At 34.6% G+C, this 12,962-nt stretch overlaps 1 protein-coding gene across 13 annotated transcripts in view; it reads left to right on the plus strand.

Annotated features, from left to right (window-relative positions):
* The window catches only part of AHI1 (Abelson helper integration site 1), a 145,110-nt gene that overhangs the window by 77,115 nt on the left and 55,033 nt on the right, over nt 1–12,962 (plus strand). For all 13 annotated transcript variants that reach the window (XM_059842031.1, XM_059842034.1, XM_059842033.1 and 10 more), the window contains 8 exons: nt 820–957; nt 1,973–2,105; nt 3,097–3,220; nt 5,426–5,655; nt 6,682–6,785; nt 7,606–7,724; nt 10,701–10,831; nt 12,069–12,209. In XM_059842031.1, the coding sequence (XP_059698014.1) occupies nt 820–957; nt 1,973–2,105; nt 3,097–3,220; nt 5,426–5,655; nt 6,682–6,785; nt 7,606–7,724; nt 10,701–10,831; nt 12,069–12,209 (1,120 nt within the window). The remainder of the gene's footprint in view (nt 1–819; nt 958–1,972; nt 2,106–3,096; nt 3,221–5,425; nt 5,656–6,681; nt 6,786–7,605; nt 7,725–10,700; nt 10,832–12,068; nt 12,210–12,962) is intronic.

Consider the following 12,962-nt stretch of genomic DNA (forward strand, 5'->3'; position numbering starts at 1 on the left):
TGTTACATCTCAAGGTAGGTGTTTCAAACTCAGCCCTTCATAGGTATCTTTGAAAAATAGGCATACTTTTCTACCTACAACTTTGAATATTTTGCCACTGGCATTCTGAAAACTTTCAGAGTACTTTCTTGAAGATTAACATTTCCTCTTCTTAGTAGAAATGCCATTTTTAAGTCAGTGAACTCACACAGGTGTAAAAATTCTTTGAGAAAAGATGCAAGTTACTTATCTTTGCTTCCCTGCACCCTCTAGCTGTAATGAGCTGTATTTTTTTGCACAAATGAAAGCTACTTTAAAAATATGCTTACAGCGGTATGTGCTGAGATGAGCATTCAAGATAATTATGATGTTTTCTTTTCTCTGGTGCAAGTACAATATTGTTCTATTATATAATTTCCCATTTGTATTTAGAGCTGTAGTACTACCTTCTTCTGCTCACTTTTGTACTGTGAAGGGTGGTCTGTGGAATCCTGGTGAGATGTGCACCTTCTCAGTAGTACAATACAATACAGTAGTGGAGTAATTCTAATTTTCACTGGCCTTGATAGTTACTAAAGATAGGAGATAATTGAGTATTTGAAAAACTTGTGATACCATTGGATTGACACAACATTGGAAGCTTGGATTGCTTTCTGACTCCTGATTACTTTAAATGACATTTTGCTATGCAGTTTTCATGTATTAAGCTTTCCAATCTCTGTATTCCAGATATAAAATTGCAAGACATTTAAATTAAAAGTAACTTTTAACCTTTTTAGAAATTACATTGTTCACTTAAAAAATATTTTTTCCCTGATACTTAGTTTTGTTTGCCTTAAGGTTGGTCCTTTTCACTCTATGGCAGCTGTTCAGCAGGAACAAAGTAATACAGCACTTTCTGAGCCCCAGAGAGAAGGATGTGAACCTTCTTTAGAGGAGAAAAAGGAGCCATTTAAATGGTCAAGATTGCCTGGACAGGTGAAGTGTTTTTCTTTGAAATGTAAATGAAAATAATTTAAATATTTACATTATTTTTATAAGTATTATGAAGCAAGTAATTAATTAAAATAATTAACAAAGATATTAAACAAAACATAAAAAACTCTCATAGATAATAGAGGAGGCTTAACCTTGGCAAATATGGTTGATTTAACCATATTTGGTTAAATATCATTTTTATCATTTTTTCACCAGAACAGTCAGGTATTTCTATCTGCAGAACTTGCCAAGAATGTCTAAGACGAAGAAGTAAGACAGGAAGCCAGTTCTCAGACTTCAGCTTGATTAGAAATATATTTTCTTGACTTTTCTTTTGTTGAAGACATTTCTAAACTATGAAAAAACAAAGAGCTTACATTGAAGAACCACGTAGCTACTGTGGATATTGCCCTTCACCTTAAACTTTTAATTTAGTTTTGGAGAAAAAGGCATTGGGTCAAAAAGAGGTAATGTTTTGGGAGAAAGAAAAGGGGTCTAAAATACCAGTTCAGTTTTTTGAGGTGTTTCATCTCTGGTTCTGTCTTTAAAAGTCAAATATTTAAATACGGATGAGGAATGTTAAAATTATTTGGTAGAAGACTGAGGGTTTGAGTGCCAGTGGTTGGATTTCTGAGTTCACACTGCAGTCATTAGTTACTAAAAGGTGTGCTTAGGCTCCTTAAGCAACCTTGACTTACCGTCTGTTCCACAGCTTACATCACTGATAGTAGACTTTTTTTAGCATTTCTTAAGACTAAAGAATTTCTTTCAATTTTTATTTTTTTAGTTTTTTAAACATGCTAGTTGTTTGCAATAATGGGCCAGAGAAAGAGATACACATTCACGGTGCCTAGGTTGTGCTGCAAAACTGTCTCTGTTTATAATACATTGAATTTTCCTTTGCAATGCCATTAAGATGTTACTAGCCTTTTAGAGCTTCTGCATGCCAGAGCTAAGAGTGTGTTCCCTGCCTTGGGTAGTTAATGTTCCTCCCAATTGTTCCCTGAAAAGCCAGGCTTGCCGCATACCCAACAAGCCCCTGTTTTCCCTGCGAGGTGGAGATCTGGGCTGCTTCTGTATCCGCTTCTCTCATGACGGAAGAACGCTGGCAGCAGCATGTGCAGGAAGGAATGGCTATCCCATTGCTTGTAAGTTTAAATACATTTTGGCCTTTTGCTTGTAGTCCATGTATTTGGAAATGAAAGATTAAGGGAAGTTAATTTTTAAATTGTGCTTTTTTAGAGTTACTGGTCTGTAGTTGTGATTAGACGATTGTTCTGTGCATTAAAGAGCTTTGGTGAAAATGCTCTTTCTGTGTTGATAGGGCTGGAATTGGCTTTTCCTATATGAATACATATACACAGTTTAATGGTATGAAATGACACCATTTCTGCCCAGAGGCCTAATAGAACTACTTCATCAGTTTGCAGAAAGAACATAGTTTCTGATGATAATGTTTTTTAAGGGAAATAACATTTTCAGCCTCCACCTCACACACTTTTAATGTAAGTTTTTCTTCTAACCTGTCTGGAAGGTTAGATACTGGAATGTTACCATTTCCAGACAGACTACTGGAAGCTGCGCTCTTCCGTGGTCCAGTTCAGTTGAAGTACAAACATTCCTTGTAACTCAAATTTTTGACTGCTTCATCATAGTAGCTTCAACTGCATAGTTCTTAAACCTTGCATAAAAGTTTTGAGATTTAGAGAGAGCAGTATTTCAAGTGTACACAAATAAGTGTTTAAATGCAAGGAACAATAAATCTAGATTCCTTTATTACACAGCCCCATAAAATTATCTCAGTGTTAAAATATTTCTAAGATTGGCCAATTAGTTGTCAAAAGAAACCCAACATAATCGTAATCTAGTTCTAATAATGTAATGCAAATAAGGTGTTTCTTAAGGGGTAAGACATTTGTGACATCCGTGAACCACTAGATGGAAGTAGATGCTTTCTGTTTGTTCATATCTAGCAATTATTTCATCCTGTTGCCTCAAAATGAGAAGATAAAGAAAGTGAGTTGATTCATGCTAGCAGAAAATCAGCCTAAGATTAGACTAAACTTTGGCTCTAGTATGTACATCTGTTTGACTGCAAATACTTACAAAACTTTTATTTTTCTATTTCTACTTCCCTAGTGTATGAAATTCCTTCTGGACAATTCCTGAGAGAATTTTATGGTCATCTTAACATAGTGTATGATCTTTGTTGGTCAAAAGACAATCAATACCTTCTTACTGCTTCCTCTGATGGCACTGTCAGGTCAGTATGATGAGATGTTCTGGCAGATACCATCAGAAGTTGAAAAGAAAATGGTCCAATTCAGTGTTTTACTACAAAATGTGCTATAATGTTTTAATTAAAGATTTGGTTACCGTGTGACTAAAATAATATTAAAAATAGTGATTGGGTTAATCACTTACACTATTTGTATTTAGTATTTGGTTTGTATTTATTACTTGTAATGTATTTGTATTTGAAACCAAAGCTTTTCCAAAAACCCCTGTGTCTAAATCTACAGTGCAGTAAAAAACCAAAAGAGCTTTTATTTTGAGAAGACACTGAGACACTTGTAATATTCTGTTCCTGGAGAAATTGCCAAACTATGAATGCAGTATTAAGTTTGTAGATTTGAACACTAGGCAGGAAATTGAAAGTTTAAGATACAAGTTATGTGTGTAAATTTACCACACTGCCTATATGTATGTTGGTGGTGTCCTTTTGGTTTTTTTACTCTTAGTAAAGTAATTCAGCTTAAATTGCTGTAAATTAATTTTGATACTGTTGTTTCTTAAATAAAATCCTCTATAATTACAATGTACTTCCCTACAATGTTAATGTTAAAATATTGGTCTGCTAAGATTTAAAAACCAAAACCCTCAAAGCTGTAGATACACATGGAAATATCACTGGGAAACTGTACAACTTTATTGTGAGCAACTTCATTGGTTTTCATAGAGCTTTTTAGGTTTTTTAAGCCCTTCAGACCCTATCTATTATTTCTGTCATGCAGCTCAGTAATGGTACAGGCAGTTGCATAAATGAAATGCCAGAAGAATTGTTAAATGGTATGTTGTATGTGTGGATCTGTTTTAGAAGGTGGGGTTTTTTTCTGCTTGTATGTGGGCATAAAAAGAGTGTGTTGAGAGTTCAGCACTTTTTTTTTAATTTGGGAGTGGATTAAATAAAATTTTTTTTAATTGAGGTAAATATCAATTTCAGTCATTCATGTTGGCTGTAAGAAGGCTGAGCTGTTCCTCAGTTCTTGAATTTGTAGCAGCAAGTTGAAACTGCAGTGGTCTGCCTCCTTTTCTGTATACTTTGTGCAGTCACTGTACAAGTTATTAGTTCCTATATTTGTTGTGAGTTGCCTTCAGCTCCTTAAAAAGTCTCAGCACCCCACTGCTTTAAAGTCATTATCAGTTTATTATTTGGATTATCTCATACTAAATTCTAAGATAAAATTAAGGTAAATCCATGAACGTCTGTGAAATCTTCTTTATATAGTGTTCTATGTTATCCTCAAGCCTTCCCAAGGTTTAGTCCCACATTATTTGTGAGCAATAAGTTAATTTTCATTTTGTTAGATTAAAATCATTTTAAAAGATAGGTAAACTCTTTGTGCATCAAATTGCAGATTAATTGCTGTACTCTAAAGGGTTGCAATTTTGTAATTAAGTCACCTCTGAGTAAGCTTAGAATTCTTCAGCAGCCACCAGATGTGGTTGCTTCACCAGAAGTGGGTGCCATGAAAACCATTCAAAAACATTTTGTAACTGAATACCGTGTGTAATGTGCTGCTCACCTGTATTTAGTGATTCTGGGTACTGTTTTATTCTTTGTGGACTCGTCTTTGGGGGAGGCTCACTAAGAAAATGCATACCATCAAATAGAAAACACTAACAAAAATCTGATTTTACGTCTATGGTTGGCAAAAGATAGGAAGTAGATTAATAGTAAGAAGTGAATTTATGTGGTGTCAGCATCCTTGAGATCATGATCACTGTGTGGCTGGTAATTATTATTTTAAAATTTTCTGGGATTGTATTTTTATTTAGTGGCCCTATATGTTCCTTTGCGGCTTTTCTTGTTCTAATATTGTTTTTAATGAATTATACCCCAGAGGAGCTTAATTTTTTTATAACTCCTGAAAGAAAGAAACCAATTAATTTCATGGAATTCTTTATGAGTATTTTAAAATGAGAAATATATCCATTAAGTGAGTAAGTAGTCATCAATTTGCTTTGAAGACCACATACTGTGTAAAATAGTAAATTTTTCTTAATTCTTCTTAGAAAGTACCATAATAAAGAATTAAAAAGAGGTGGAACAAATTGGCGGGATAACAGGTATTAAGTGTTTGTAAGCATTTGCCTCTAGAACCAGTAGCCCAAAATATGGGCATCAGTTATATCTCTGTGTGTGACTGCTTTGTACAGTAGAAATTCTAACTTTGTTTCCTTTTAGAATGTGGAAAATAGAAATGAAGGCAGCATCTGCAGTGAGAGTTTTCCCTCATCCTTCATTTGTATACACTGCCAAGTACCACCCAGTTGCTGACTCGTTGGTTGTGACAGGATGTTACGACTCAGTGATCAGAATCTGGAATGCAAATGTGAAAGAAATCCATGGGCAACTGCTACAGGAGCTTGATGGCCATAAAAGTTTCATCAACACACTTTGTTTTGATGCAGAAGGTATGTAGTTAATACTGCTTTTACAAATAGTTGTCTTTCCAATTGAAGACCACCTTGAGTGCTACTAGTTTTCTTTACTTCCTGGAGGCAGTGTATTCCTCTTAGGAAGAAATTATTTACTGGGAGAATGCTGAGGCACTGGGGCAGGTTGCCCAGAGAAATTGTGGATGCCCTGTGCCTGAAGGTGTTCAGGGCCATATTGGTCTGGGCTTTGTTCTAGTGGAAGATGTCCCTCCCTATTTCAGGGAGGTCAGAACAAGATAATTTTTAAGGTCCCTTTCAAGCCAAATCAATCGTTAGAGAAAATGAGGTGGTAGTAATTAGGTTGTGAGAATTTTAGCACTAGACTGAAGAAGTGGGAATGTGATGAACTTTTCAATATCCTCAGAGAATAAGAAACAGAGAGAAAGGAATGGAGGTTTGACCATTGTGAGTCATGTTAGCTGGTAGGTTGACAACTGAAAGTGAATGTTGTACTGAGGTGTACTAGGGGAGGAAGAGCTGAAGATGGGTGAAAGTTAAAGCTCAACTTTTTTTAGTATTAGTGACATCATTAGTAGTCAAGTGGTTCATTTTAATCACTGAAGTAGGTACTACAAAGAGGAAAGCTATATTTTTATAAAGAATAAATATTTGTGTTTAAAGAACAATTGTTGGGAAACACTGTTCTAGTTCAAAGTTCTCTTAATGAATGTATAATAAATGTATAAGCATTAAGCTATCATGTGAAGCTTGTTGAGCTGTAAATGCTCACTTTTTGCTGTTTTTGGAATATGAATAAAAATGAAAAAAAATTAAAAGTATGTTCTGCTCCTCAGTTATTTAATGTATATGCTATATCCAGATTTATGGTATGAGTTTATGTCATGCAATATGAGCAAAATGCATTTGCAATGAGTATATTATGGCAAAAGAGATGGAAGAATTGGTGTTTGCCTATGCACAAAAATAAGAGACCAAAGATTTTTTATTTTCTGTATTATTGTTTTGTGGGTGGTATTTTACTCATAAGACATTATTTCTCAGGACACCACATGTTCTCAGGAGATAGTTCAGGACTAATAATAGTTTGGGATACGCCTGTCAAAGGAAGTTCTCCACACCTTTTTCAACACTGGAAGGTCAATAAGGTAAACAGGTTTCTTAACTAGCATTGTAATTTTTATGTGAACTGTTCCAAATCCAGTAATCTGATTTGAATGAAATTTTTTGATACATTACCTTTTGTTTAACTGCAGAGCTGTATTTTCTTTAAAAATTGCTATAGAAGAACTGATACAATGTTCAGTGATTCACTGACTTAATTTTTTAAAATTGTTTTGCAAGTTAATTTTGTTGGACACTGGAACAGGCTCCCCAGGCAAGTGATCACACCACCAAGCCTGAGAAAATTCACAAATATTTGGACTCTCAAGGTACATGGTGTGATTCTTGGGGCTGTCCTGTGTAGGGCCAGGAGTTCGTCTTTGATGTTCATAGTGGGGCCCTTGCAACTAAGGATATTTTAGGATTCTGTGATTCTGGTTGTTTTTTTTTTTAAATATATAAAACATGAAAATACTTGAAGTTTGATAACACTGTTTTAACAGGTAAATGCTTTGTTCTCTAGAGACAAAAATAAAATAGACCGCAGGCTTTAAAAAACACATTTGTTCATACCTTAGAGCCCTGATGTTCAGTCAGCATTTCTGTCATCAGCTTAATTTTTTTAGAAATTCAGAAATTTGAAAATTCATTCACAACAGAATCTGCCTCATGGTTGTAAAAAGTTGTTGTCTAGGATGTAATGCCTTAATATAGGAACAAACTTTTTCCTTAACCAAATAAAATTATTTGAGCAGAAAAATACTAATGCAAGAGAAAAATGGGCAATAATGTGTAAAAAGATGATATAATAATGTGTAAACCCACAAAGTTATATAATTTTCTTTATTTTCCATCCTTCTGTAGGAAATAAAAGAAAATGATATTAAAGGGACACCAGTAAATCATTTGGAAGTGCATCCGAATGGAAGGCGTTTATTAATCCATGCCAAAGACAGTACCCTGAGAATTATGGATCTCAGAATGTTGGTATTTTTGGTGACTAATGTGTATTTCCTTTATGTTGTAAAATTTACATGGGGAAATAAAATAGTGTAAAGATATTAGTTGTTTAGCTAGGGAGAAAGAAGATGTCCTAATAATCAAGGATAGAAATGTTAGGGTTAGGAAATTATTTCAAAACACTGCTGTGTTACATTTTGGATGATATTGAGTAAGTCTTTGGGTGATATCTAGTAAGTCTTTTAGAACAGATTATCTAAAATTTCCTAGATTACTTGGGATCCTAAAGTGGCATGAAGAATAAAGTGTTAGTCTTCTAAAGATTGAAATCTCTTTAAAAGTGCAATCAGGGCATGAAAAGAGTTTGGAAGTGGTAATATTTGTGTGTTGATTTTGCACTTTTAAGACTCTGGGAAGGATATTTTGATGATGAAATGGAATATGATTGTCATCATAAATGCTAAAAAATGCAGTGATGTACATATTATGGTTTATTAAGCAGGCTGTGAGATAGTTTTGCAGTTTTTGAAGATTTTCTCATTCTTAATTGGTATAAGCATTATTTTTTAATGACAAACAAAAATAAAAAGAAAGGAGATTATAGACTCACTTGAGTTTGTTGTTGGAGAATGACCAGTTCAACCCAACAATCAAATCACAACAGCATGCTACTCAGAGCTTTATACAATTGGATTTTTAATATCTTGATGGATGAATATTTTGCAACTTTTGTGAGCAACATGTTCTAGTGTTCATTCACCCTCAAAATAAAATACTTTTTTCTTATTTTTAAACAGAATTATCTATATTTCAATTTATGTCCATTCCCTCTTGTACTTTCATTGGGTGGGAGTGAGCAGTGTCTCTCACCAATCACTCACATATGTTGATAAGATGCACTTATACATTCTGTTCTGGAAAGTCAAATTAAAGATACGAACAACTTTTCTAAAATGTTTCATCCTTAATTTCATAGGTTTCTTTCCACCCCTCAGCACACAGAAAATCCCTGGAGGTATTTAAAAGATGTGTAGATGTGGCCCTTTTGTACATAGTTTAGTAGTGGATGGTACAGTGCTGTTAACAGTTGGAGTTAATGATCTTGAAGGTCATTTTGAAGCTAAGCAATTCTGTAATGATACTGGATTGAATATTTGAGCTAGCTGAGGACTCTACTGTATTATGGTGCACATTTCTCTTTTTCTGTAACTGATAAAATATAATGACCATGCTAAAAGTTGAACTTTCCACTCAATCAAAGCATGAAATTGCTGGATTAAGAGAGAGAACCTGTAGTTTTTTAGGCACTGTTTTTCTGTTGCTCCTCTTTCTAAAACATGTGGAGAGTTTTATTTTGAGAGGGAAACACGGGCATGCATTGTAACCTTTAAGAAAGGTTTTAATATGGGGTGCAATTTCACAATTATTTTAAGCAAATTTATCCATAGGACATACCATCTCCTGCAATCTCCCACACCTTTGGCCGTGTATTCCTAACATTTCTTTTTAATGATTTCTAGAGATCTTTTGATGCAGGGTAAGTCAGATCAGTGAGTTGATCCGACTAAAAATTAGCCTACAAATACAAATGATTAATTTTCATTTCAATCAACTCTCTGATCAAATTTATCTGATAGCTGCCCAAACACTAGAGAACAAATGAGGGAGAGCCTGGGAAAATAGGGGTGGAGAGGACACCACCAGGACTGCTACTTTGACCACAGCCCACAGTTACATTGACTTCTAAGTCTATCAATAAACCACAGGGTCAGATACACAGCAGTGATAATTTTACACGTCAGCATTAACTGTTCATTCCCTGCATGAGAAAAGAGGGGGTGGAGGTCACAGATGAACACAATTCATTTTGATTGACAGCTGGTTGCTCTTAACTTTCCTCTTTCAACTTGCTTTTTTGATCTTTTTGGATAATGCTGCTGTCCAGTCACTTAGGTATGTGATCAGGATTTGGTTTTAGTTCAGCCCTCTCCTTAGGGTTTCATGTGAAGGTTAGCTTTACATCTTGCAGGGCTCTTCTCATGACATCTCAGAGATACTATCTTTCTTATTCATACAGCTAAAACTCTTACTTGGGCTAATATGGACTTGCTGTGGGATCATCTAGGGTATATTTATTTGGAATATTGTTTAAGTAATTTTCCTGTAATATAAAATGCGCTGCACTTCTCCCAGCATACCTTCATTGTTTTTGCAGTAACAAATGTGAAATAATGCTGTCTTCTGTCCTTGAGGGCTATGGTGGCCTATTGCTGTTCTTCTTGACTTAGATTCTGCATTGTAGTACTGCTGCTGGGTTAGTCTCCATGTTAAACTTTGATATCCAGGCTATGCCTCTAACAAGCTGATTTATCCTCTTTCCATCCTTTTGTGGATTCTCTCCTACTTGATGCTGACAGACTTTGATAGTAGATCATTATTACTGTGCTGACCAATAGTGTTTCAGTAAAAAAAAGATTAGAATACCTAAGTTGAAAAATAGTATCAAACGTATTAATAGTAAATCAGCATTTATGTCTGATATTTGTTGATTGTACTGCTGGTTTTCTGACCGAGGAGACATTAGTCTGAAGAGCTGAAGAGAGCTGCTCCTTAGGTTTAATCATTCAAGCTCAAGAAGCATAATGAAAACTTTTCTAACAGAGCTTGGTGCAATAGTGCTAATTTCCCTGGTTTTTTGCAAAGCCCAGGATCAAGATAGTGCAAATTACTGCATCTCTATCCATTGTCTAGATCTGAGGGTTTCCTTTTTCTGTTGAAAGACAAGGATATACATTTTTATCTATACTGTCAGATGCATTATGAAGGTTAGGGAAAATAAAGGGTAAATAAATACTTCACTCTGCAAAAGGTGTGTGCTTGCATATCTACTTGGGAGGAAAAGTGTACTGATTTTTTTGAGAAATAAAGGGGGAACTGAGACTTAAAAAGTTACATTGTCTATTCTGAATATATCTTCTATATTTGCAAACTTTCTTTAGCTTGGCGACGAAGAAATATGTAGGTGCCACCAATTACAGAGAAAAGATTCACAGCACTTTAACACCATGTGGTACGTTCCTGTTTTCAGGAAGTGAAGATGGAAAGGCTTATGTTTGGAATCCAGAAACAGGTAACTAATTATTTTATGGGCTTAGGCCAAATTGTCAAAGCTGAGTGGGAAAGGATTTTTTAAGGTTTATTGAAACACTTTTGATATGGAATAAAAGTTCAGTAAGACGTTCTTAAATCCTGAAGCTTTAACTCCACCTTCTAAATAGCTGTTATTAATCTCTGAGATTTAATTCTCTAGAGGAAATGAGTAGAGGTAACATTTGTAATATCCAGCATGACTGGAGCACCTGAGGCTCAGCTTTTTTTATATTGCAGCTCTTTACATGTGGTGAGGATCTTAAGATGGAATGCACAAAAAATGTTTTAGGTCAGGTAAGTTTTTCTGTTGCGTTGTTTAGATTTGAGAATGAGGCTCTTGTGCAGAACCACTTCATCTCTGTGGTGGGTGGTCAGAGACTGAATATTTTTAGTGTGTGGTATATAAGATTTCACTGTGAATTAGTCCCCAAGCCAAGGAGTTTCAAAATAGCTACCAAAATCTTTCTGAAAAAATGTGATGAAAATGTAGGGTAGAGTTTCCTGTACAGGAGGTAAAAGAGATGAAAATAAGAGTAGAAAGTAGCAGAATACCATTTTGGATTTGATGACATTATATTCTGTCTGTAATTGTAATTTATATAGTATTTTAAAATAAAAAAGGTAAATATTTTGAAACTGGCAGATAACTAACAGTTCTGCTTTGAATTTCTTTCCGTGTTTCCAACTATGTTAATTTGCATCTCTGTTGCTACATAATTTGCCTGAAAACTTTTTAACTTTCTGACTTTTGTTTACACACTGTATTTGCATTTATAGTGCCATCAGCTGAAGAGCTAATTTTATTTATATTTTTAATAATTCTCTCCTCAACTTTCACTCCTGTTATCAGTATTATATAGCTGAAATCCACAAGTAAGATGGCTATCTTTGTACAGTGCAAGCACAAACAAATACTGTGGAACGCCACCTTTCCAGAACGTGCTTATCAGAACGAGAGAACTCATCTAACCTGGTGCATCCTCTTCTGGCATTTCCTGCAGCTATTGCAACAGCACTAACTTTTCTGACTTACTGAATAACTTAAAAGCATGCAATATTTCCTTCGTCTTATGCCAAAATACAACTTTTCAATCAGGAAATTGACTGAAGAACGTTTATTCACAGTGGCAAACATTTCAGTAATAGCTGTTATTCTGCTGTATTTAATGCTTCAAATATTTTTCCATGGCATTAATAAACTTACTTCACTTCTGCAGGAGATCAGGTGGCCATATATTCTGATCTGTCTTTCACATCTCCGCTTCGTGATGTTGCCTTTCATCCACATGAACACATGGTGTCTTTCTGTGCCTTTGGTCAAAACCATCCAATACTTGTATACATTTATGATTATAAAGGTACTGTACAAATTTTCTTGATACTCACCTGTAAGTATTTTATTTTTAGAAGCAATTTGATAGTATTTGTACTTCTTTTGAGAGGAAAAGAAAACAGTAATTTGATGATAATGCGTATCTTTTTTTCTGGGAGATACCAAAACTGAATTGAACATGATCCTGCACTACCTGTTCTATGTGATGCTGCTTTAAGGAAGGGTTTTGGCCTAGCCAAAATCACCAGAGGTCCCTCAATTTTTTTGTGTTTCATACTGTGTGATTTTTGCAGCACTTTATCATATTTAGGCAGCATTACGCAAAAGCCCTTTCTGCAATATCAAGGTAGATTATGAATCCAGAAAATACAATTATTTGGAAAACTAATTAGTAGCTTAATTGGAATCTGAGTAGTTTGTGCCAGCTATGTTACAAAATAATGTTGAGGAGCTGTATAAAAATGAATGAGTGTATAGACTTCTGATAAATAGTTCTTATGGCTGTGATGTCATTATATCAGCGATATGTTTATTCCCCATGTTATATTGAAGACAAGATAGTAATAAATGCTAACTTAGAATTTTTGGTATACAAAATAAAATTCAGACTGTCCTTCACAGGCTTTTTTGATAGTTGTGTTCAATTAAGGACTTTTTCATCTATGGAGTTAATGTGTTAATATGAATTGTGCAGTAATTTTTTTGTATTAAATATTTTTGCAGGGGACATAGATCTGTAAAATTAATCCTGTCTTTATGTACTGGGCTTTTAAGTAAC

The sequence above is a fragment of the Haemorhous mexicanus genome, chromosome 3 (assembly GCF_027477595.1).
Source record: "Haemorhous mexicanus isolate bHaeMex1 chromosome 3, bHaeMex1.pri, whole genome shotgun sequence".
NCBI lineage: Eukaryota > Metazoa > Chordata > Aves > Passeriformes > Fringillidae > Haemorhous > Haemorhous mexicanus.